This window comes from Ahaetulla prasina, chromosome 2 (genome assembly GCF_028640845.1).
Source record: "Ahaetulla prasina isolate Xishuangbanna chromosome 2, ASM2864084v1, whole genome shotgun sequence".
In the NCBI taxonomy this organism is placed as follows: domain Eukaryota; kingdom Metazoa; phylum Chordata; class Lepidosauria; order Squamata; family Colubridae; genus Ahaetulla; species Ahaetulla prasina.
In genome coordinates, this window is record NC_080540.1 from 135,272,452 (window position 1) to 135,298,618 (window position 26,167).

At 42.7% G+C, this 26,167-nt stretch overlaps 1 protein-coding gene across 6 annotated transcripts; it reads right to left on the reverse strand.

The window, feature by feature from the left end:
• Window positions 1–671: 671 nt before the first annotated feature.
• Window positions 672–26,109, reverse strand: USP36 (ubiquitin specific peptidase 36). Of its 6 annotated transcripts, none has more exons than XM_058173877.1 (20): window positions 25,836–26,108; window positions 22,996–23,301; window positions 22,690–22,905; window positions 20,026–20,136; window positions 19,214–19,316; window positions 18,068–18,135; window positions 17,265–17,335; window positions 16,536–16,618; window positions 14,970–15,081; window positions 14,597–14,737; window positions 13,928–14,028; window positions 12,994–13,132; window positions 11,845–12,504; window positions 10,328–10,443; window positions 8,345–8,872; window positions 7,792–8,015; window positions 6,797–6,946; window positions 4,346–4,461; window positions 3,150–3,284; window positions 672–2,278 (listed from the first exon to the last, which is right to left on the reverse strand). In XM_058173877.1, exons 2-19 carry the CDS (start codon window positions 23,246–23,248, stop codon window positions 3,153–3,155), a joined length of 3,324 nt encoding a protein of 1,107 aa, XP_058029860.1. In that variant the 5' UTR covers window positions 23,249–23,301; window positions 25,836–26,108; the 3' UTR covers window positions 672–2,278; window positions 3,150–3,152. The 6 variants fall into 6 exon arrangements, 5 of the variants coding, with proteins under 5 accessions (XP_058029860.1, XP_058029857.1, XP_058029858.1 ...); XM_058173874.1 differs by having other exon boundaries at window positions 6,797–6,949; window positions 25,836–26,074; XM_058173875.1 differs by lacking the exon at window positions 25,836–26,108 and adding an exon at window positions 25,457–25,829 and having other exon boundaries at window positions 6,797–6,949.
• Window positions 26,110–26,167: the final 58 nt, after the last annotated feature.

The window sequence follows — 26,167 nt, forward strand, 5'->3', positions numbered from 1 at the left end:
GCCGGCACTGGTTCTCTAGGGTTTACACTGGAGGGTTTTTTTCCCATACATAACAAGATATCAGGGGGCCAAATAAGCTTTGCTCATGAGCCAATTTTTCCACTGAACCCTGAAGTGATCTAACTTCTAAACTGTATCACAGTTCTGCTAAACCCAATTCAAAAGCTGTTTCTAAACCTTCATTTTCTTCCATGTCTTTGGTAATTAATTAATTTTACCAAAAAAAACACCCTTCCATATATAATTTATCCAGCATTTCTATCACAATCAGAAGCCGAGGGAGGAGTTAATACGTAACAGTAACAGTGCATTATATAAATGAGATTAAACGAATGAGAGTTACTCTCAGCTACTGCTTCTTGCTAATGACCTCCTGGAAGGGTATGTGTGTTTGTGGGGTCATTGAAATGGATGCACAATGGATACCCCCAATATACATGCAATACTTAAAAAATGTGTTAGATGTAGCTACACCCAGCTAAACTCTTCCCACTCCAAAAAAGCTTTCTCCCCCTCACCCCAAATATAACAATGGTTGTGTTTATCTCTGGTACTACTAGCAATCTCTGAAAACTGGATGTCTAAAATTATTTCTTTAGACCTTCTTAATCTCTCATTCATCAGACACGTTAGAAAAAGACACAAGAGCTTAACTGACAGACTGAATAAAACAGGACACATACACAAAACATTCCTTTATTGCACCATGAACCGTTGCTACAATGAGGGCTGTTAACATTAAACCCCAGTATGAGGTGCAAAGTGTGCCCATGTTCAGGGTATCTACATATTGGCAGAAGACTGTAAAACAGAAGACCCTGTTCCCCTCAGAGAAATAAGAGGCCCAGAGTCCCTTTCATCAGAGAAAAACAGTCTTAATTGTGAGCCCAAAATAGATACAAGAGCCAAAATTGGTAACAGTTTTTGTGTGTTATGCAGTGGAAAGAATTAACGAGTTTTCAAGCTTCACACCCCATCTGTGAATAGAGAAAACGGATACCAATCCTAAAAAGGCTAATGAATGGACAACAGAGATATGCAGAATGGATGGAGTGCACATGGACTGCCCCTCAGAAGTGACCGTGCAGTATTGGCATATGACAGATGAAATATGTCAGCCTTAGAAAGAGCAGCAATTGTATTGGTAAACAACAAAGGAATCCCTTTTCTTATTGGTGAAATATCCCATTTAAAAAATTCTTGCAGGCAACTAGTGTTCCTTTTAAATTGGGCAAGAAACAAGATTCTGCCTTAGTGCTAAAGCAGCAATGATTCAGTCACCTCTTTCTAACACTAAATCTGTTGCGTGAATCAGATCTTCTAGGAGACTCTGCTTCTGCCTATCAAATTGTGCAACAATACCCACCAGAAATTAATTTGCATGAGGGGAGAAAGATGAAAAAAAAGCAAAGATAGACATGTCCTCGAATATTCAGATGCCCTACTTCAAGAGTTCCCAGTTTAGGATATGTAATGTTGTTTTTTAAACGTGAAAGGACCTTCAAATGTTCAGTTTTCAGTTTACACATCCAAAATCGCAAGAATCCACCAATAAATAAATTTGCTTCCAAGCTCCTTGAGAACATAAGCTAGTAGAAATCATGTTTAATAAAGGCAAGCCAATCAGACCACCAGCTTTTCTTGCGGAACAGAACTCAGTTCCAAAGATCGTCTGCAGCAAGAATAGATGGTAGAGAAAATTCCTGAGGGGAAAAAATGTTTGTGATGGTGAGAATTTATGCTCATCTATCTGAAAGGCTGAACCAAGGGACAGGTCATGCGGAAGTAAAGAAAAATCATACAAATTACACTCATAATGGCAGCTGTAAGTGGGGAAAGGATAAGTGCCATTTCAGGCAATAATCTTAGAAACCAGGCGAAGTTCTCAGTTTACTTCAAGTTCTCCTGGTAGGAAAGGCTGCTGAGGGCATCACAGCTCACCAAGCCTAGATTTCTGGGTGTGGAGCAGCGGAAAGATTCATTTCCAAGGGCTGACTGCCCTGCCCCCATTCTCAATCCACATTAAGTTACCCTGGAACAATGCTTTTTACTGGCACGGTATCTTGCAGCGCCCCTGATATAGTACGGTCAAGAACCTGTTTTCTCCAGAGGCTGTAGAGAAGCGATGCGACATCCTAGCACTCTGAATAGCAGCACCCTACTCAGGGCAAGAAGAGGCCCTTCTCCCCAGAAGCGGCAACTGATGATTTGATTCTGGTCACTTGAAGTTCCACAGTTGTAGAAGTTGACCAACTGCATTTCTTCAGCCAAGACTCATCTGTCAGGTGGAAATGGAAATGAAATTTATGACACAGAAAAGTCCTCATCCTTGTGGAATCAGAATGACACGAGCCCAGATTCAAACCCAGAAGGGGAAAGAATGGTAGAATTAGTATGAAATGACTTCATCACTCGTGTTCCCTAACTTCAGAGCCACAATGCATCTTCTCCATCCAAGATAATGAAAAAAAAAAAAAAGTCACATTTGACAACTGCAGTTTAGCTATATCCAATAACATACATGTAAAAACCGGGAACAACAGTTATACTGTATAGCACATACTTAAAGATATTTCTGCTTGGATTATTTATCAATGTTATGCAGAGGCCTCCACCTGAAGTAGACATGGGTGTGCAAATAATATCTGTCAGGAAAGTGTTAAACTAAATGCTTATTTTCTCAGAACCATTTGTCAATTGTGAAGCATGGCTAAAGAAGGCCTGTGCATTCCTGCATGCTCCAAGCCATATTTTGCCATCTGAATACAATTTTCCACACAACTCAACACTGTAAATATTGTTTTGAAGAATACATAGCATTTTACCCATCATGGACACTAGTTACCTTTCATTCCCTAACAACTGGCCATTTCCTATTCCATCTTAGCAATTCTATATAAAATAACTATCATCAGTGGTTCTCAACCTTTTTTTCACCATATGCCCCCTTTAAATACCTTTTGTGACATGGACCATGGCCACGGACCACCAAGACTTAAGTCAAGATTTAAATCATAACATTTCTTCAAGACTTTGCAGACCCCCTGTGATGACATCGCAGGCCCCCAGACCATAGGTTTAGAACCACTGCTATCATCATCACCACTCCCACCTCATCTTTCTGCCAATAGGGTGTTCAATTTATTTACCTTTCAAAGCCGATAGCTCAAGCTAGCTACTTTGGCTGGATGTGTCACAGCCCAGAAGTTACGCCTGCTTTGCAATTTTTGGAAGACATTGTAGTTTCTCCTCCGTTCACGCTTGAACTTCCTAATTTTTTTCACCTACGAATAAGAAGATGTTTTATTGCCCAGTTCCTGATACCAAAACTGTGACATAGGAATTATCCTACAGAAATACAAAAGTGTAGAGAGGACAATGTGTTTCTATAAAAGCCTGGCTTTAAAACAAGAACTGAATTTGCTACAAGTATTTTCAAGCCTTCCTAAAACCTAAAGTGTTCTAGACCATCTATCAAGCATTCCAAGTTTTTCCAAGACTGCGTTACTATATTTATATTAGTATTTACTATATTAAAGAACAATGGGAAAAAGTGTCAGAGAAGCTAAAGGATCAGAATTTACTACTATGGGGTTCTAACTGAATCCAAGATCTAACATATCCACAGGCTATATTACTTTATCTTGCACTCTTACCCTGCATTCACCAAGTATCTGAACTCTGTAGTATGCTCAGTGAAAATTATGCTTATTTTAATAAATTTATTTTAATAAATTATATTTAAACTTATGCACGCTAATGGGCATGCATAAGTGCACCGGCGTGCCTACCGTCCCTGTCCTAATATTCCTTTTTACTTACTCTTTTCATGTATCCAAATTATGTTTATACTTTTTACCTGTTATCTTATATATGATTGACAAAATAAAAAAATAAAAAAAAAATTCCACTGGATGGAGAAATGCTTATTTCCCGACTTAACAACTTCTGCTATGGAAATGTAGGTTTAACCTTCCCATCACTCACATTAAACTCTGTTCAGTGGAACTTATTCCTGAACAAATGTCCACAGGATGGAAACCATCAAATAAATGATCTTGCCAGTGTGACATGGGCAGAGGCAGAGAAAAATAAACTGTCTCCCATATTAAAGCAGAATGTAACATTGTACTCACAAGGGCTGCATGATCAAAAATTTCGGTTATGTCCTTGGACTTACATTATTTGTGTATTTTCTGACCAAACTACATTGCAACCGCAATTCTCCATGCAAATATGCATGCATATTTACCAAAACTATCAATTTCAAAACAGAAAATTTTGAAACTCAGCCCAAATGGTGGAGTTGGGGCACTGCTTAGGCTCACACGAAATGGCTCCGTACCTTTCCACCATCAAATTCTTCATCCCAATCATCAAGGATGGACTGCTTCTGGGACCATATAGCATCATGTATGGCATCCTGGCTGATAGCAGATGCTTCACCATTCCATGTTAAAACTGTGGATTAAAAGTAGAGCTGAGAGTGGGAGCAGCCAACCTCTTTATTTCAGCTTACAATGGATTCCTTATTTCTGCCCTGAAGAATCAAGCAAGCATCTATTTTCAGAAGTACAGGCAGGGAAATAGGAACACCTTATATTCACACGTCGCCATCATAAACCTCAGGAGGCCATCACAAAATAACAGATCTATTTTTGCTTTCTTTCATTAAATGAAATATGAGTCCTTGATGATTTAGATGGCAAAGACCATTCCAAACTTGGCACATTTCCAGTCGTCGAAGAATCAGAAACCAGACAAAACTTTTGCATGAATTATTCTCATATGTTCTAAATCCTATTCCAAGGTCTTTTCTTAGCTCCCAAAGTTTCTACAATACGATTCTGATGGAAGAAGTTAGAAAGATGTTAGGCAATAATTTTTCAGGTTATAATTTATTGCTAGATATCAAACTTGGCTAGAGAATTCAGAGCCTGCTAGGTTGATCACATTTCATTATATTTTCCAAACTGTAACTTTCCAGTTACTGTAACTTTCTGGTTGTAACCGCCAGTTGTAGTCCGTGAACTACTGGTAGTCCACGAGAAAATTTTGGTGGTCTGTGGAGAGATCTTTGTATTTTTGCCAGTCCACCCTGATGGAGGAGCTGCGGCACAAGTAGGCCGAAGCAGCAATTGCAATGGCTGGAAGCTGTGGGAGTAAAGCACTACTTGCACTTGCGGCACAAAGCAGCCTTCGTCTCCTGCCGCTTGGGACTTGGAGCGGTAAATGGCGACTGGTCCAGGGAGCAGCGGATTTTGCTCTCTATTGCAGACAGCAGATCGGCTCCTTGCAAGTTCTCGTCTCACGAGGAGTGCTCGCTGAAACGGTGCAGGAAACTTCAGCCGGGCTCCTCGAGAGAGGAGACCTTGCAGGGGGCTGATCTGGCAAAAAGGAGGAGCCCAGCAAAATCCGGCTGCTCCCCTGATCAGACGCCGTTTACAGCTCCGAGTCCCAAGTGGCAGGAGACAAGGGCTGCTTTGTTCCACCGGCTGGGCAAATATACTGAGGCGAAATGCTGATGCTGCGCAAAATGAAATAGAGAAAAAGAGAGAGAATGAGAAAGAGAGAATCAGGATGAGAGAGAAAGCGAGCGAGCACCGCCTTCTTGGAAGAAGTGCGGGGGTGGGGCCGAAGGGGGATGTCTTGCATTAAGTATCGCCCCCCCCACCTCAATTTCGCAAGGTCGGCGCAGCAGGCAGCGGTCCTTCCAGGCGCACCTTGTTTCTCTGGAGCACTTTGCCACCCCCTCCCGCTTCTGCCCACATGCTCCTCCTCCTCCCAGAGTCTCTGGGCTGCTTACTCAGCCGGAGGGAAAACTCAAATTGCGCTCCCCCACCCGGCTTGCCCGCCTCCCCAGGGAGGTCGCCGGGGTGGGGGGGCGTTCTCTTTGCAGCTTTTGCTCGAAGCCATCTGGCTCTGAAAGGGACGCACGGAGAATTAGAATGAGAGAGAGAGAGTGGGGGGGAGAGAGAAAGAGAGTGGGAGAGAGAGAAAAAGAATGAGAGAGAATGAGTGGGGGAGAGCGGGGAGTGGGGAGAAAGAGAGAAAGAGAAAGAATGAGAGAGAAAGAGTGGGAGAGAGAGGGGAGGGGGTGAGAAAGGGAGAGGAGGGACAGTGCCTGAAGGACCCCATCCCATCACTGGGCGTCCAGGCGCTTCAGCAAGCGGCACGCTGGATTCGTATTAGTGGTCCATGGGATTTAAAATTATTAACCTGGTGGTCCCTGAGGTCCATAAGGTTGGGGACCCCTGATATAGATGATCCTCATTCAATGACCAGTTCCTCAGCAACTGTCCGAAGTCATGACAATGCTGAAAGAGTACTAGTTACGATCAGTCTTCATGCTTAGGTTAGTCACAGTGTCCCCAGTCACATGATCATTATTGGTGACCTTTTTTGCCAGCTTCCTACTAGCAAAGTCACTGGGGAAGTCAGCAGGAGGTCGCTAATGACAGCCACATGATGCCTTCAGTGATTTGCTTAACAATGGCAATTGGAAGTTCAGGATTTTCTGCCTCTAATTGGCTTTGTCAGGACCATGTTGTTTACTAACAAAAAATCTAATTGCTATCATTAACTACCTGTGAATGTGTTGCCCCCTTTTTTCCTTTATCTTAATTAGAAAGTGAAGTACAAGACATACAGTAAAAATTGTATAGTAACGAGCATGCAGCAGTGTGACTCAGTAAAAGCTTGGAAGAACATGCATGCTCCCAGTGAGAAATGTTTCCAAAGTCCTCGTGAAAGCTGCAATTGGAAAAGGAGGGAATTCCAAAAGTACTGAGTGTACCTTGTTTTCCATAAGCTTTATCCAAAGAACCCTTCAGTAGCTCCTGAACTACATCAACTGGTCCACATTCGTGCTGCGTAATTTCCTTCTTTGGGCTCAGGACATTGAGGGAGAACTTGTCTCTATGTCCGAGCTGGTTGCCCCAAGCCACTGCTGTTGTGAGAAGAAAAAGGTGAAGAGCATATTAATGTAAGAAAGGTACATGCAAATCTCCTCTTTTCTGCAGGATGAGCAAAGCAGGTAGCAATAGCAATAGACTTATATACCGCTTCACAGTGCTTTACAGCCCTCTCTAAGCAGTTTACAGAGTCAGCCTATTGCCCCCAACAATCTGGGTCCTCAGGTAGGACATCCATAAGTGTTCCTTTAGGGTAGTGTATTCTTAATGCAGTGGAATGACAGGCAAATTTCTCACTTTCAAGGTGAACACACATTGAATTATTTTAGTTCTGCCAGTTATTCTTCACTGCACTATCTTATGAAATACAATGCTGTAATTCAAGCATTTATAGCCAGAATCTATCCTCCAAATCCATTTCTTTTCAGAATATCCGTGCATGTCTGTGTGCAAGGAAGAGAGGGGCTGTTTACTTCTTTCAATCAAGGCTGATGAAAAACTAGCAATGTGGCTTATCCAGGAACAGATGCCTAATCTGTGAAATCCCCAAATGAGGTTTGGGTATAAACACTAGCGACACAAAAGGATCTCGGTGAAAATATCTTGGGATTAATACACTACACTGGTGCTAACAGATGCTTCTGTTTTAATTTGGATGTAAAGACATCCACTCTTATTGCTGATGAGGTAATAGATTTTTATTTACAATTCAGCTTGAGTGCAGTAAGTGGAAGGTCACCTACACCACATAAAGGAAGCCACTAAACTATTTCAGGTGGGGATGTATACCTTCATAAATGAATACCTTCATTACCCAGATTTTGACCTCCCTTGCTTCCCCCTACCCAATCAACTTCGATGCAGGTGTATTACCAACCTGGAGGGCTGCCTCTAGCCTCAGAAAATCCATTCTCGTTTAGTTCTTCTTGGGCACTACAGACTTCAGCCACATGAGAATGCAGTATATTTCTTTGCTTATCTTTGTGATGCTCACTCTCTCCAGAAGAAGTGCTCTTGTCTGAACTGGGTGAAAGCAATTGCTTCTTCTTTTTCTTCTTCTTCTTTGTCCTACAGGAGCTGACTTCAGGTGGAGGAGAACAGCTGTACGTAACAGATAAAAGGTTTTTATTGTTGTTGTCAGCTTTACCAGTAGACTAGACAAGAAACCTGACCAGAGAAGCTGATTTTCTTCACTGTAAAGCTACTTTAACAAAACCTTGCAAGTCTAAAAGTACAATCTTCATGCCTTCTCCTCTAGAGAAACTAAAGTTCCTTCTGACCTTCTTTGCCCAGCCAACTCTCCAGCTGTGGGCTATCTCTTATCATTCCCTAGGCAGCATCTCTTTGCCCTGTCTTCCAAGATATTTCCCACATACCATTACAAGTGGTCAAGTAAAACCTTGACTTGAGACAACCAGCCAAGCACTTACCAGTTCACAGGGGACAACAAAGATGAGCAGTCTTCCTCCCTTTGCTGCAGCCTTTTCTTCTTCTTTTTCTTCTTCTTCTGGATGGAACTATTTTGACTAGTAGCTATTGCCCCATCATCTCCAGCTCTTTTCTCTTCCTCTCCCTTCCTAGTCCTCACCAAGTTGGCTTCCCATGCAGGGGAGATCACAATGCTGCCGTTTTCCTCAAATTTCCTCCTCTTGCTAGGAGGACTGGAGAGCCAAGTCCTCTCACCATTGATGTCTTTCATGTTTCGGCTACCATGATCATCCTGCTCTTCCACTGGGGAACTATGCTTCCTTTTTTTCTTCTTACTGCTGACAACTGATAGGTCTTTGCTGCTGTCTGGATAAGAGAGGTGTGGTGCCGAGGTGGGTACAACAGGTGATGAAAGAGGGGTGGCAGCAGAGAGGCAGCATGATTTGAAGCTGGATGAGGGCATGAAGTTGGCAAAGGGACTTCTGGCTGTTTGTGGAGGTGCTGAAGATTTGGAAGCAGGTGAGAGCACCCTAGAGAACCACATAAACATAAAATTAAGAAGACCAGCAGATTCTGAAGCTTTGTAAATCTTTGGAAAATATCATTGCTGTCGCAATTCTCTAAGGGTCAGTGCCAACCATCTCACTAATTCAATGTACAAACAGAATGGCATTATCACATATCTGATTGCTTCCAGGTGAAGGTCAGAATTACATTTTTCCCTTTTTCAAAAGATCCAAGTACCAACTTAGAACACAATTATTTCAATTCCAGAAGTGGAGCTATCAAAGATTTCACATCACTTTAGTTCCCAACCAAAGAGAATCATATAGCTGGGCATAAATGCAGGACTGTCAACTAACATACTTCCAAGCATGGAGATTTTCCAATTATAGAATTTCTATTTCCTTATTTCACTGCCAAATCTGGAGCCACTTTGTTATGTAACAATGGCTGGGTCACACATCATGCTGGATCTTTAAAGTGGCTTGCATGGTTGCGACTTATGTATTATATGCAAACTAGATAACTGGGGCTTATTTCCCAAATGATTATAATAAATCAAGGTTTATGTGAACACTAATTTGTTTTTCGCTTTGCAGATAGTATTTTATAGTATTTTATACAATAGTTATGTTCCAAGGTAGGATGGGAATGAAATATGCTGTCCCATATTACTTCTAATTTATGCGTAAATGACTAGAAGGCATTTCTCTTCAATATTTCCATCATCTAGTTAATCTAGTTGTACCTTTTGTCCTAGAGCACTCCTTTTTTTTTTTATGGAAGACATCTACACTAGTTCTTAATTTTTAAAAAAAAAATGCACATCCTATGACCTTTTGCTAAATAAACTGACCTACACCATTTGCTCAATTTACTTGAAAAAAATGTTCCAGTATGTGAAGCATTTACTATTCAGCAGCAGGACGGCATTCTGTTTCCAGGGGTTAATCTTTTGCTACAAAGTATATTTATCACTAGGGATTTTAGGTAAGGTGCTGATCGGTTCACAGGTCAATTACTGGACCCTAATAGCAACAGCACTTAAGACTTATATACCGCTTCACAGTACTTTACAGCTTCTCTAAGCGGTTTACAGAGTCAGCATATTGCCCCCAACAACTTGGATCCTCCTTTTACCCACCTTGGAAGGATGAGTCAACCTTGAGCCTGGTGAGGATTGAACTCCTGGCAGTGAGTTGAATTAGCCTGCAATACTGCATTCTAACCACTGCGCCATCACGGTCCAGAATATGGATCAAAAAAGCACCTGAACCAACCAGATTCCTCTAAGCTAGCAGGCTTTTAACCCAGAAATATTTAGGCAAATCCTCGGGAGGGATTCCAACAAAGACTTTAACTAACAAAAAGGCCTTATTGAGGAAAAGGATTAAATACCGCAGGTACCCATATTCTAACGGCACCCAGGCCACTTATGATGCAGGCTGTCCTACCCTGAAGCCCCACTGGCCATAGCTTACCTGGTTTGGACAGGTGCAGCAGCGCAGACGAATTGGGTGGTGTTTGTGGCAGCTGGGGGGGAATGGGGCGGTGCCTGATGCTCATTGCCGCTCACTTTCCGCAGGGTGTTGCTGCCCTGTAGTTATCGACATAAATAAAAACTTGGTGGTCTAAAAGGAGGTTTCCATGACCCCAGGGACAGCGGGTGGCGTAAGAAGAGAGAGTGGGCACAAAACAAAGAGAGGTAGGGGTGGAAGAGGGAGGGGAAGAAGAATCAGAAAAGTGTTTGTGGTTAGAAACAGAGGGAAAACAAGGAAGGACATGTCAAAAGACAGAAGACGTGTTAGAATAAATAACAGGCCACTGACACTTCCCCATTTCCCAGGGCATGCTAACTTTATCCCTGAAGGTCACACCCATGCCAAGCTGCTCTGTTCTGGCCTAATGAAGCAAAAGGCTCTTTCTCTCTCTCCCCAAGCAGTCTCATTTACTTGCAGATGCAGCAGGGGTGGGGGTGGAGACACGCTGTGGATCAGGACCACGAGCTGCTCACAAAGCCAAGAGGGCCTTCCTCAAAACCCCACCCCAAGAGGGTTACCAGCGCATGGCAATTCTCACCATGGCCAAAGGGGGAAATCTGTTACTTCTATATTTTAGTCAGTTAATATCTCCTTAATTGTTCAATTCAATACCATTTTAGATTTTTTTTTTGTCGTCCTGGACTTGTTCTCTTTTTGGAATGCAGCCCTCAGCATGCCATTCAAGTGGCCTAGTATGGCTCTTAGTCCCGTCCCCGTCCCCCACTTCCCAAAAAAAGTTTCTACATCTTACGCTTCATAGCCAGAAAGAGGAGGGGGGTGGGGAGCAAATTCAACATGTTTCACCCCAAGGCCATGGAAAACAGTCTTGGTACAGAGACTGCAAGTATAAAGCATACTTCCCGCAAATGCTGTCTATTGCACTTGGGCATTGCAAGTTTGCTAAATGAGGTATCATTTTGGCGACTGCCTGCATATACAGGGAGTCCTTGACTTACAGCAGTTCGTTTAGTGACCATTCAAAGCTACAACACTGAAAAAAAAAGAGACTTAAGACCGTTTTTCAGAGTGACAAACTTTGCAGCATCCCCATGATCATGTGACCAAATTCATATGCTTGGCAACTGGTTCATATTTATGACCATTGCTGCATCCCAAGATCATGTGATCACCTTTTGAGACCTTCTGATAAACATAGTCAATGGGGAAGCCAGATTCACTTAACAACCAGTTATTAACTTATCAACCGCAGTAATTCACTTAACCGAGGCAACAAAGGTCACATAATGGGGCAAAAGTCACTTAACAACAAAAATTTGGGGCTCAATTGTGGTAATAAGTCAAGGACTACTTGTAGATGCCTCTGAGCATATAGTGAGTGCCTTTACTGATGGAAAGGCCACCCGGTTTTCCTTTATCAAGCTTTCACTTTTCTCACCACCACTCCTCTCCCCCGCACCCCGGAGAACAGTGTGCTCAATCCCTTCCCCCAAACGCACCTTCCTGGCAGAAAGTGCCAGTTTCTTTGCAGGTGGGGGCGACATGGTGCTTCCCAACTCCAGATTGGCCAAATTAGCCAACAACGGGGATTTCAGCTTGGCAAACTTGGTGTCCTCAGAAGCGTATTTCCCAGACACACAGTCCGATTCCTGAGAGGAAGAGTAGCCATCAGCTCCTACTGTGGCATGAGAAAGTCCCTTAATTGGCTTATGAGCTGGACTGGAGGAAGATGAGCTGCTAGAAGACGATGAAGATGACAAGGATGAGTCCTTGCTTGGTAGCTCTGTACCTTCCTCATGCGCTTTGGCTTCAGAGGTTCCTCTAGAGCTGCCTGACAGTTGCAAAGATGCTACCAAGTTCTTATCTCCCCAGGAACTCTGCTTGGCCATCTCCAGTTTAGTACTGTCAGCCTGACCAAAGTCCTGAGAAATCTTGTGAGATAAAGGTGGCTGTTTCTTGGATCTCTTGCTTAAGTCATCCAAGAAAGCAGGCTTACTGGAGAGTTTAGGAGATGAGAATCCAACAGCAGGTATGAGTTTGGGAAGAGGAGGAAGTATCCCGTTCTGAGTTTTGTTGTTGGAAACAAAGGTGTTGCGGGAAACAGGAACACCGGATTCCTCAGGGTCTGAAGCCTTCTTAACCTGAATTGTATCTTGTCTCTATGGAGAAGATAGACAGAAGTGCTGGATCAATAAAAATATCCATTGCACCACTATCTGCATAATAGGGACATACACATGTACCTGAAAGATGAAAAGCTGACTATAATTCTAGTGGCCTTGCCAAATGCAATGGTTGCTGTTATATATATTAACCTAACTATCTTAAGATTCAACCCCATTTGATCAACTAAAATAAGTTAAATGGAATCACTACAGATTACAGTGAAATTCTGCCGCCTCTGCACAAGTTCTCACAACAATAAATCTGTACAGCTAGCAGCCAGATTTGAGAGAAATTAAAGGCAGAGCTAGATTTTTATTGTCTGGGGGCAGATCGTTTTTACTTAATAGCTATACTATATGGATTCCTCTTCACTGGCCCAAATTGACTACTTGGAGGCAAATTTTCCCACCCATGTTTTCTCTCATAGATTCACACAGACACGTTAGACCAATTTTGGTGTGTGGCTCTAGTGTGCCACTCACTTTGTTTATCAGTGGTGATGCCAGGATACCATTAGTTGCACTTTTCTTCAAGTGATCAGAGGAGATGTTTGTTCGGCTGGGCATTGAGCAATTGCTTTTGGACACAAGTCCTTCAGGATTCTTCTTAGTGCTTGGGATCCTTAAAGAAAATTATATTATTTCATTAATTTGTTCATAAATTTGCCTGATCCTTTGCCTTTCACTAAACATTTTTCTGAAGTACGCCCAGCAGCTAACTAGGAATAAGGGTAACTATTTGAACACTCGAAAATTGGGAGCCGCTGCCCCATGGGAGCATTTAGTTGCTATGTATTTTGTGTACATTACTCTGTGTAATAGAAGGAAGAGTTCTGAAGACTATTAAACTCAAAAGCACTTGGGATTGAGGATGTCCACAAAAACATAGGAAGTCGCCTTACTCCACATCAACCCAGTCATGTATTCCGACTTTGTACTGTCTATATCAACGGGCAGCAAATCAGAGATGGAAACTTTTCCGTCCCAGTCTGAAAGTGCTGGGGATTGGACCCAGAATTTTTTTTCCCCCACCGCAAGCATGTTGGCCCTTCTCTAACAGAAAGAATGGCTGGATGCCATGATACAGTGAACACATTTCTCAATAATTAACCAGGCCAATTCAGGTCATCAGTAGTACAAGGAGATACTTGCCACTAAGGCTACCTCCCAGCCATCCGGACTTGCAATGGCACCAACTAGGTTATCCCTAGTATGAATGTTATTGATTTTCATTCGATAATAATCTTGAGGTAGAATGCAATAAAATCCTATCAAATTTCACCAGCTTTTAAAAGGGCATAAAATAAGAAGGCATAAAACATGAATGGCCTAGAAGATACCAGTTCAGATATCGGGGTGACAGCAACAACACCCAAAGGGAAAGTAGGAGAAACTAATAACCACAAACATCTCTTACCTAAGATAGAAGAGTACATAGGCCTGCTGGTTGAGAACAACTTTGATGTTGCTTGAATGTACTAGAGAATCATTCATCTGGTACCACTGCCCATTACTAGCCTAGATATACAAAGAAATAATAATTGGTCACAATCCCCTAGCAAATCATCATTATCCTCAAAAGATGTATTCATTTATTTCATTCATTTATTAGTTAGCAGCAAGGCAGGAAAATCAGCCCAAGTACAGCAATGTCTAAAGAGTAATACTGCAGATTATCTAAGAAGGTGGATAATGTCATACCTAATCCTAATATGCTTTGCCTTTGGTGTCTAGCTAATTTTAATGTTATTAGACTTAAGACATTAGGACAATCACTGTCTGGACTGAGCTCAACTGAGCTTATGATGTCACATCACTTCCAGTAATCTGTAGCTTGGACATCTCAGAAAATCCCCAAATCACAAGTCCTTCAATAACCAAGGAAATTTGGAGATGGATCACAAGATACAGAAACATTCTGCACAGATATTAAGAATATCCACAGGGAGACAAAGTAAAAAAAGTTATGCTGGCACACGGCAATTTTGTGAACTTCTCAAAAGACACAGAAGTAAAGCCTCTCCCGCTAGGCTAAAGCACACTTATCAACTGTTACCCATGGCCCAGCGTATCAACAAAGACCCACCTTGACATAGCAGTAGTAATGCCCTGCATGGCAGCTGTATCCTGAATGCACAAGTACAGCGTAGAGGCCATACCTGACAGGGTCCCCACTGCTCTGCGACATGTAAGGACGAATATTCAGGAATTCAGGGTAACCCACGTCCTACATGAGAGAAAGAGTCCGTAAGAATGTGTTCCACCTTTTACCGATCTGCATAAAGAGCACCAGCCTCACCAGGCACAAGTCAGTGATCTATAGATTGAACTATCTATAGACTGGATTGAGCTATCTATCAGATTGACATCCACTCTTAAGGAAGTCAGAGGTACTGGCCATCTAGATTCACCCAAGCCCTCTTTCTGAGAAGGGACCACCCTCCCCCTTTCCTGATCACCTTGGTAATCTTGCCCCCACTGAAGTTGGCAAAGCGCTTGAGGGAGATGGTAAGGACATTAGAGGCCCGGTGGATAGTAAAACGCTTGGTGGCTGGAACTTTCTTCTTGCATCTGCATGAAAGAGAAATGGGTAAGTTCTATACACCTGCTCAAAACATGAAGTACTTGAAACACAGAGCCAGTCCCTAAACGTCTATCCTCAATAGAGGGTGCAGCTTCTGGACTGCCACACACAGAGGCATGTTTGAAGCATCTCAGTCTGCCATGTACCTGAAAGGAAAACAGCCCTAAATTTAAGGCCACTCCAAAAGAAAAGCAGTTATAAAAAGTCTCCTGCTTCCATTACTAGGCAAATATGTAATTTTTCCCCAAGATAATGTTGCAGGATCCAATCTGGATCAATCACCAGGACCAGTGTCAACTTCGAACCGAACCTGGCAACAGCCATCTTTCTTTTCCCCAGTTGCCGCACAGAGGGGGAAGGAGGTTGGAATGCATTACTAGACGCAACAGAGAGCTTTCTCGTGAGAACCAAGGTCACCTCTACTGGCAACATAAGGTTGGGGAAGAAGTGCCTGAAGAGCCCGCCAATTAATCCAATTGGCCAACGTGACCTATGACACTTGGGGATGGGGTTATTTCCTGTTTACTTTTACTGAAACTGCAGAAAAGATTTAGCATTGGTTTTCTTTCAAAACTGTGCCGATATGATGTACCCAATAAAGAAGACCTTTGAGAAGGATCATAGTTTCAGAGTTCTGATTTGCTTGGGTCCATTAGTCGGAGTCTTGACACAGAGGTTTTGTCTTGGGAGTTTGGAAGACAAAACCTCTGGCCCCAGTGACCGACCCAGATTGGATCCTGCAATCCTTTTCTTTCTTTCTTTTTCTTTCTTTTTCTTTCTTTCTTTCTTTCTTTCTTTCTTTCTTTCTTTCTTTCTTTCTTTCTTTCTTTCTTTCTTTCTTTCTCTTTCTTTCTTTCTCTCTTTCTTTTTCCTTCCTTCCTTCCTTCCTTCCTCCCTCTCTCCCTCCATGTATGTATGTATGTATGTATGTATGTATGTATGTATGTATGTGAAGGCCTTGGTTAAGCCTTGATCATTTGTTCAGCAACTATTCGAAGTTCCAATGCTGCTGAACAAGATGATTTAAAGCCAGATCTCAAGGGTTTAGCATCCCCCCAGTCAGATGATCACAATTCAGGTGTTTCCCAGCCAGCTCACAATTACAATTGCTGCAGCATCCCAGTCACGTAAATCCATTTGCAACCTTCACTGCCAGCTTCCAACAAGCAAAGTCAATGGGGAAGCCAGCAGGTCACAAATAGCGATCATGTAACTGTTGGATGCTGTGACTCTGCAGGATTCACTCAATGATCACAACTTGAACTGCCAGCCTAAGTCAGCAGAGACACATGACATTGTGCTTTAGGATTGTGTCACTTAACCAGGTCCCAATAAACATTGTTAAATGGGAACTACCTATATGTCTAATTATGTGAAGAGAAACTGTTTATACACATAGCAGACAAATCAAGAGGGAAGTCAAGGAAAAAAAGTAACTCACTTGGCACACATGTAGGCATTCTCCCCACTCAAGACATCAGCTTTTACAAATAATTCTAACGCCCGTACAATGTTGGCTGCTTGCTGTAATAAAAAGAGAGAAGAGGGAAATTTAAAGAAGTTTCAGCTTGAGCACCTAGAAGTTCAGACTAGAGGGAAGTAACCTTTATCTCCCTGAGAGCCATCTCTAGTGCTTGGGCTCAAAGATATATCTATAATCATATGCATTCATATGCACAGACAAACAAACATATGTCCACAGGCAGGCACACAAACTTATCCCCTAACAATCTTTCTCTTCATTTGCCTGCCCCCAGGCAAATAAATGTTATTTATCAATGTTGCAACTACTATTGTGTAATAACATAGTGCAGTATCCTTTTTGGGTATTCCAGATTTAAGTGAGGGGAATAAACCTGAAAAGCAAGCTGGGCAAAAGGATTATAGTCTTCCAGAAGTGGGTGTGCCCTAGCTACTTCCTCCTAGTAGCATTTTAGCGGATTTTACTCCTTTTTATAAAGGACAGCTGCCTTTTTCTGCGAAGGCCATGAGCTTTAAGAAACGGTATGCTTGGAACAGCTTCTTGTAAATATATCTACCCCATGGTTTAAAACAATTCAGAAGCTGGCCTTCAATATTTCACTGCTTTCACAACGGACAATTAGATGATACCATCCTTTGAGTTGGATTTTAAAGAAAGAAAACAAGAGAAATAACAATGCTGGCATACCCTTATTTCCAAAGCCACATCCAGGTATGGGTCGTAAGTATCTGAAACACTCTTGCACACGGAGCACTTCACTGCAAAGAAAGCAGAACAGTTGCTTGCCTGTTCTTCATGGTCACAGCTCCCTGACAATGTCACCTTTCATAATGAGACAACGAGGCATGAGGCTTCCGTCTCTGCATCTAGCAAAATCAGCACTGAAATCAGCTAAGCAACCAGATGCTTAGTATCCCCTCCGTAGCCTTGAAAGAGGTCAAAAACTAAAAGGAAACATCTACAGCAAGAATGTCAAAGTCAAGGCCCACTGGCTGCATCCGGCCCACAGGGGGCTTAGATCTGGCCCGTGGGGCCGCCTTGGAAACAGTGAACGACCAGCCCATGACAGTGTCTCTGCCAGCAAAAATGGAAACTGAGAGGGCCATGCGCTGCTCTCCCGAGCTCCATTTTTGGCTGCAACGGCCTCCTGCAACAGTCTGCCAGAGAAAACAGAGCTCAGAAGGGCCGTGCTGGCAGAGTCCTCGGGCCACCACAGGCGCCCGCAACTTTGAACTGGCCACGCCCACCCACCCAAAGTTCAAACACAATCCAGATGTGGCCCTCAATGAAATCGAGTTTGACACCCCTGGTCTATAGTGTCTGGAAAGCAACTACAAATCAACTGAACCTATAGAGGTATAATTGGGCACTGAAGGAAATTTTGGAGATACCATATTATAACAAACTTTGTCAAAATTTAAAACTACAGGAACATGGAAAGGAAACCTCCCAGCACACCCTCATCTGGGGCCTCGCTAAGCTGCGCTCACCACGAGATCGGAGGTAGCCTCCAAAGATCTGGTGCACCAATGTAGTAGCTTGAGTCTGACGATCCAACCTGAAAAGACAAGCAACCAGGTGACTAGATTTCAGAAATGCTTTCATTTAAAACAGGGGTCCCCAAACTCTTCTGCGCATTGATCTCTTCATTAGGTTTCAGATGGTTCATTCACCCCCAACATTTATTATATGAAAATGTAATAAATACAATGTTAAACTATAGAACCATAAATAATAACAATAATAATCAATAATCCCATTGATCCTTGGAGGTCAATACTGATCACTGGGGAACTCTGATTTAAACTGGGTGGCCTAAAAAAGGATTAGGAATGTTGCTATGCTACATTTTCCAGGAATTGTAACCAGCATGGCCTGTAACGTGGCATGATAGGGGATGTAGTTCAAAACTATCTGATAAAAATTCTTCACTTATGAGTTAAAACACAAGCAATCAAAATCACCAAGCATGAATTTCCTCCTCTCAAAGAGCAAAGAATATCTGTAACTCTGGGTTAAACTGGGTTAAACTGAAGGGTTTGGGGGTTTCTATGAGCTCCTCAAATGTTTTTGTTAACAGTGCACTGGCGATATTATCTAGCTTGGTAACAAAACATCTTCAAGAAAATGACCAAGCTAAGAGAACACCAAGAACATAACATGCCATGGTGGCGCAGTGGTTAGTGTGCAGTACTGCAGGTTACTTCTGCTGACTGCCCAGCTGACTGCAATTTGGCAGTTCAAATCTCAAGGTTGACTCAGTCTTCCATCTTTCTGTGGTGGGTAAAACGAGGACCCAAATTGTTGAGGGCAATATGCTGACTCTGTAAAACCGCTTAGAGGGCTGTAAAGCACTGTGAAGCAGTATATAAATCTAAGTGCTATTGCTATTTCTTCCTTTGATAGGAATGTTTGCTATCCTTAAAGCAAGGGTTACTTGCTTTAATATTTACTTCTATAGCAAGGAAAGGAAGATCTAGTCACTATTGTTCATGTAGCATGCGTTTTTCTCCTTCCCCATATTTGGGAAAGCTAATCCTCCAGTACGCAAATTTAATGAGAGGCCACAATTACAACATCAGTTCAACCGAGTGTTCTCTCCCAAGCACGCAGCCAAGTGAGCTAGTTGTTCATACCTAGTGTAACCGTTGAGGCAAGCCTTTTGCATGGCATCAATGGTGTAGCGCAAGAACTCATGAGCATCCTCCTGACTACCAAAACGGAAGTGTCGTGCAATCTCTGTCAAAGGAGATAAAAAAAGAACTTCTTACAGAATACCTCAGAACAGTTTCAGAAACAGATGTCATCATTGAACCCAGCCTGGAAGCTCAGAAGTTTTTCCTCATAAACTGACCACCTCCGAAACCAAACTCTGCGCCTATGTTGATGAGTAAAACAAAAAATAAAATATAGTAAAAAATGTTTTTGAAATAGCCAGTTTGGTCTAATGGCTAAGGCAATAGGCTAGAAAGTAGAAGACTCTGAGTTCTAGTCCAGTTTTGGTCATGAAAGTCAGCTGGGTGACCTTGAGCCAGTCACTCTCTCTCAGCCCAGTCCACCTCACAGGGTTGTTGTTGTTGTGGGGAAAATAAGAGGAGGAAGGCTTGTTGGATATTATCACTGCCTTGAGTTATTTGTAAAAATATAAATAAAATAAAAAAATAAAAAAATAAAATAACATTTTTATGTTTCACCCTTACAATCTTTGAGATGTGTTCAGTTATATCTTGGAAAATCCTGAAAAAGAGCATCTTTGGAGCACAACTTTTACACTGATGGCTGACGTGTCTTAATGCTTCACTTTGTAATCATAAGTTCTAGAAATCTTGCTTAAAAAACAACAACCAAACACCATTCACATGTGAAATGGTCAACATCTTAAAAGGATTGCTGGTCTCTTGCCCTGTGTGAACTGGACAGGTAGACAGTATTCCAACCCCCTGCTTACTTTTAAGATCTCTGATGAAGGACACAGGTTTGATGGCATTACCACTATTGGCAAAAGCCTGGATCATGTGATTCTGCATTATGCACATCATGCAGAAGCCTCCCTGGTGACCTGGAAGAGAAAAAAAATCACAATTGGCTATTTTCATCAATAGCTACATTATACAGTCTGTTGTATCACTTTTTTTTGCTAAAAGCAAAATAAAGATAGAACCTGCACTTGAAACCCTCACTTTACTGAAATAGCCTACCTATTGAGTTGTGATCAGACCTATACAGACCATCAGTCTGTCTCTCTGTCCATCCATCCATCTTCTCTCTTTTCCTCTTTTATCTGCTGGCTAAAGGCTATAATAAACAATATAGATTGATAACATGGACAGTTTAATAACTTCCTATCTTGACTCCAAGCTTCTCTGCCACATACCTGTAAATCTCAATGCAATGTTACCCATTAAATAGCTCAGACAGGCAAACACTACTCAAACAAGGGGAAAAATTTCTAAAGTATGTGCATTAAACTGTTGGCATCTTTTGAGCACAAAATAATCCTTGCTGCTATTTAAATAGCTCATTTGACTTTTAAAACAAAACCACCAAAGCTGCCATCTACCTATCTCTACCTAGTCATAGATGTACACTCTCCAATTAAGGGGTCAGTACCACTAGTAAGGAAGGGATGGCATAGTGAGGAAAGCAACTCTTACGTAAGGCTGACTCAAGACCTTCACAGCTGCTAGCATACTCTGCCAGTCTCCCATCACAAAGTTTGATGCAATGAAAAGCAGCTGGTGGCTGGAACGTGATACAGCACCGCATGTGGGCTAACCTTGCATTACTCACCCTTCCCCTATCCCCACAAGCCAAGAAAAACCCACCCATTAAGCTCACACAACATTGCAGACCCATTAAAGATAGTCCTCGACTTACAACAGCTCATTTAAAGTTACACAGGCACTGAAAAAAGTGGTTTATGACCATTTTTCACACTTATGACCATTGCAGCATCCCCATGGCCACATGATTTACACTCAGGTGCTTGACAATCGGTTCATACCTATGACGACTGCAGTGTCCTGGGATCATGTGATCATCTTTTTGACCTTTTAACAAGTGAAGTTAAGGGGGGAAGCCAGGTTCTCTTAACCGTGTTACTAATTTAACAACTGCAGTGATTCACTTAACAAATATGGCAAGAAAAATCATAAAAGAGGCAAACCTTAACAAATTTCTCACTTAATAACATATGTTGGGCTCAATTGAGGCTGTAAGTTGAGAACTACCTGTATTACAATTGGGTTCAAAGTAATTCTTTGTCACAAGAAGCACTGCGCCTAGATTTCAGTTACAGAAATCAAAGGCCCCAGTAATCGAACATATCCAAATCCTAAACAAAAAACCTCAAATGCAGCAGAATCTAAAATCACAGCCTAACTTCATTATATAACATTTTCTTAAGAGAAAATTACTTAAGATATTTCCTAATGTTTTAAATACATTGAGATTCTTCCCATGTAAGTATGTTAAAGCATAACCTCATATACGATATTGGAAAAATCCAAATGTTTTCCTCAAAACACTATCAGAATAGAGGAATCAGAAATTTGTAATTATAAATCGTAGAGCAATTCAAAAAATAAGCTCCGATCAAGGGGGAAAAAAAGATTTCCACATCAAATGGGCAGAATTATAGAATTTGAAATTATATTTTGGAAAAATAACATCATCATCGTTTGAACAACACTTCTGAGTGGTCAAATATTTTTACTTGCCTGATCTTGATATGATCCTTACTACAATCCTGTAATGTAAAAGGGCATAACTTCCTCCCACAATGCATGAACTCCCACTGGGGATCCTATGCCCATGGGATTGATGAGATCGTGGCAGAAGCAAAACTAGACATAATTTTCTAGTTTTGGGGACAGTAATTCTGCCTGTATCAATGCTCTAAAAGTAATAATGGGGATAAGAAAGGAGTAGCTTACCAGAAGCAGCCCCGAATCCATCCGATCCCTTCCAATTGCCTCAACACACACCAAAAGACATACACCAACAATGTTGTACACATGCACCCTCTAAATGCCTCATTCCCTGATCATTCATCTTCCCTGGGCTGCTCTGCCAGCCATAACCTTATATTTTTAAGAACTCCATCCTTCATAGGCCTTGGAAAATGAAACAGGTTATTTCTATAGCCTTTGCTCTAAGGAGAAAAGAGATTGTCAGGCCTGGAAGCCATCTTTTGCATTGGGCCTTCAGACCTGCCTCATTTACTACTGTGGGAAACTGAGAGGGGGGATTGTATGGAGCACGGGTGATATATAGTCATAACATTCCTTTCTCAGAGAGTTAAGGACAACTTGCCCTGCACCTGGAAAGCTGGAACTGGGAGGCATCTTCAGTTGGGACGGTGCTTTGATTGGACCATATAATGGACTTGTGGGTGTTAGGCAGGGACTTGAACTTTCCTTTGGGTCAGGAAAACCTGGAAACTTTCAGATTCGGGTTTTCCCAGATGTGCCAATATGACATCTCTAATCAAGTGTAACTTTGAGGAAACTCAAGCCTCGGAGTTTTCTTTTGTTGGAACCCTGACAAGAGATATGAACAAATGGGCGCATACAGAACTGCAAAGTGCACACAAACTCAGCCACACACTTACAGTTGCGGCTGTGCTCCTTGGAAAGCAGATAATTTGCTAGAGGTGGAGTGTACGTCAGACACTGTAGAGTTGAGTTGAGGAAGCAGGTGTTGCCCAGGTTGTGGAGACCAGCTCCAACACGATACATCCGCTCCCATTTTAGACAGAGACGCTCCAGAGGGAAGAGGACCTTTTGGGGAGCTGGCACCCCATCACTTCCCGACACATGCTCATTACCTGTCGGAAGAAAAAAGGAGAAGTCAGCAACTCAAAAACAAATGAAGAATTCATTCGCCAAAAGACAAGTACAACAAACGAGGCAGGCACCTTGTTTTCGTATGGGTCCCTCTTCAGAGCTCTTGTGCCGACTGCAGTTTTCTGTCCTTGGGTTCAACAAAACGTACTTGCTCTTGAGGGTCTCCAGCTGGTAGGAGAAGTTTTTGGAGGCTGGTTCAAACTCAATCTTTTGCAGCAAAATCTTCTTGGCAGAAGCTGCCAACAATTTACCCAGTTCAACATCGTCAGCAGAGTCTTTTCGCCCAGGCTTTAGGGCTTCTTTTAATTTGTCCACTATCGGCATGGTGCATCACTTGGTAAAGGCAACAACCACCATCCTAGCAAGGCAACTTCACTCTGCAAAAAAAGGTTTATTCAACCTCAAAATCAGATGCCTCCAGCTCAGCCTTCTTTTCTCTGTACTGTAGTAAAATCCACCCTCAAATATGTTATTGAGACAATCAGATAGTCTTTCTTTTTGTACTTCTACCTCTATTTTGTTTCCCGTGTCTCTCATATTCCTATGATGAATATGGATTATAAGGATTTGGCAGGTACCTTTTTAAATTGCCATGAACTTTATGATGCTTTAGAAATCATGATCAACATGAATTTGGTTTCCACAACACAGCTTCTGTTAAAAAATCTAAAACCAATCTACCTTTAAATTAATTATCTATCTTTAAATTAATTTATAAATGATTAGGTAAATTCAAAGCACATCTATAATTCAGATTTCCCAACTTTAAAATTTCAAATAAAAATGCATAGCAACAAATATATACTATCTATTAAGATACAGGAATAAAATTCCCATGACAAAAACTAGAAATACATTTATTTGAAAGGCAGGATAGGATAAAAACTTTCCACATTTCTGAAAAGCCTAAAATTTTACCTACATTATTAAGCCCTTTATTGTATTCTTTAGCATCTCATAGCTCCTGGATCCAAAATTCTCTACTCAGTAAACAGATTTTTTCCCAAAAACGCATCAAGGGATTAGATTATATAATAGTTTTTGCTGCATATGAGGGCTCTAGATGTACTTTCATGTTCCTTTGCAACTAACTGGAAATTAACTTGTAAATGATGCATTTCTGTTTTCTGAAATGACTGTGCTCTGAAACATGCAATTCACATTATAGCCTTTAATGAGGTGTGAAATTTGCTCAGTCTTTAGACAGATAAATTAGCAGCCATAGCAAGAAATATAAATAACATAAATAAATAAAAAGGCTCACACTATTATCTGACCATTTCCTGGATTGCCTTGAAGTTTGATTGGCAATAGTTTTGCTTCCCATTAAGAAACCCCAAGGGTCCCTACTAAAAGAAGATTAAAACATGCTGCCAGGCTGAATAGATGAATCTTTCTTATAAATATATCAGGCCTTGCTGAAGGAAAAAAGTCATATAGTACTCTGTTTTTGAAGGGAAGGGGGTTTGCATCATGTGTCTCTTTTCTTGGAAAAAGGTATTTTTCCAGAGGGAATGTATTTTTATATATATGTAAATGTAGGTGGCTATATACACGGCATGCTATCACATACACATTAAAGCATACTATAATCTGAACATGAGCATCTCCCTAAAATAAACAGCATCAGGAAAGTTTCCTCAGTCTACCTTGCTTCAAATTTGCCACTCACATCTTTTTTTTTCCATTCTCCCATTAGAACATAGAGGGATCACACTTATCTAACAAAAACAGTCTCCCACACCTGGGATCTTCTAGATGTGCTGGATTACATCACATGATTTCCAGCTAGTGGGCAATTAAGTACAGCCTACCTGGAGGGCACCAGCTGCCATATGCAAAACAAATCTCACCCACTTGGCAAGTAGCAGCATTTAACTGGGCAGCCAAGGGCACACAAGATAAGGATGCTAAGGAAACGGCATAGGAAGGTTGGGGGGGGCGGGGGAGAGGCACAGCTGCAGGCGCATTCTTGCACCTGAGAGCATGTCAGGAGAAACTGAATCATCGGGGAGAAGAGAATGTCACTGGGTGCCTGGATGCAAACTTCTCCAGCGCAGCCTCACAAAGGTAATCTTTCCGAGATGAAAGGGAGGAAGGGGAGAAGGAGGGAGGTTGCTCTGTGAGATAACAAACCAAAATGAGTCCAGCGTTTAGCAAAAGGCAATTATTGCAAGGAATCAGCAGAAATGTCCCAGTTCCAAGGGGAAACTGCTTCCTCTACCCTCCGATCTGTTCAAGATTGGCGAGACAAGAAGGGACTCAACTCTTTCCTCCTCTCGCCCTGTCCTTCCCCTCCTCCCTTCCTTTGCAAAGAGCGCGCGCGCGCGCGCATTAGACCCACCAGCCACAATATTTGTCCCTAGAAGAGTTTGGGATAAGCCATGCGCAGCCCCCTCCCCCTCCCCGACACGCTGTTCTCCCCCATCCCAGAAATCCTTGGCCGAGGTTAATCCGGCGCCCCCCCAACCCCCATAGCAAAATTCAAAGGCGCTCCAGAGCCTCCTCCGGCGTTCGTGCAAGGGCACCTACATGCGTCGCCTTCCGGAGACGGTCCAGGCAGGGCCCGGGCTCGCAGCGGAGGAGGCTCCTCCTCGGCGCGGTCCCGATTCACCGGGTACGCCCCGGGCATTCGAGCAGAAGCCGCTCGCCCTGGCGCCAGGGACCATCAGTCCAAGCAGCCACGGCCCAGAGGAAGCCGAGCAAGGGCTGCACAGGAATAGCCGCGGTGCCGAAAAGGGGCAGAAGGGAAGCGGGGGGGAAAGAGTCACGCAGCCAGGCAAGTCGGACTCCAGAGCGACCGGTCTCCGCGGGCAGCCAACACCCCGTTGCCCCCGAAGCCGTCTCCGTTGCGCCGCGCTGCTCCTGCTCCTGCTCCTCCTCCCTTCCCATCCCGACCTTTCTCCCTCACCATCCGGAGCGGTTCCTACAGCGTGTGCGCATACAAACACGTGTCCAACGCAGCGCAAAGGGAAGGTGAGAGCGCAGCTGCTAGGCCGCGAAGCCAGGCCCAATCCGCCTCCCGACGGGGCGGGGAAACGAAAGCTAACCCTGCCCGTCCTGCTCTGACGCAAGGCAGCGCGTCTGCTGCCCCTTCGCACGTTTCCGGGAGGCAGCGCCGCCTTTGCCCGAGTCGTCTTTGGCCCAAGCAAGCGGCGAAGCGATGGCTTTTTTGGTAGGCAGCAGAGGCCGCTGTGTCCCTCAAACCCTCGCTTTGCTACCCTTTTCGAATAAAAGTTGTTG

What these genes read in the sequence shown, in the direction of transcription:
- USP36 (XM_058173874.1), bottom strand. Translation starts at nt 23,248, where the DNA reads ATGCCGATAGTGGACAAATTAAAAGAAGCCCTAAAGCCTGGGCGAAAA. An exon ending in GGGACCCATACGAAAACAAG is followed by an intron (nt 22,906 to 22,995) that starts GTGCCTGCCTCG and finishes TTCTTCCGACAG; the next exon opens with GTAATGAGCATGTGTCGGGA. An exon ending in TATGTACTCTTCTATCTTAG is followed by an intron (nt 13,133 to 13,927) that starts GTAAGAGATGTT and finishes ATTTTCTTTAAG; the next exon opens with GATCCCAAGCACTAAGAAGA.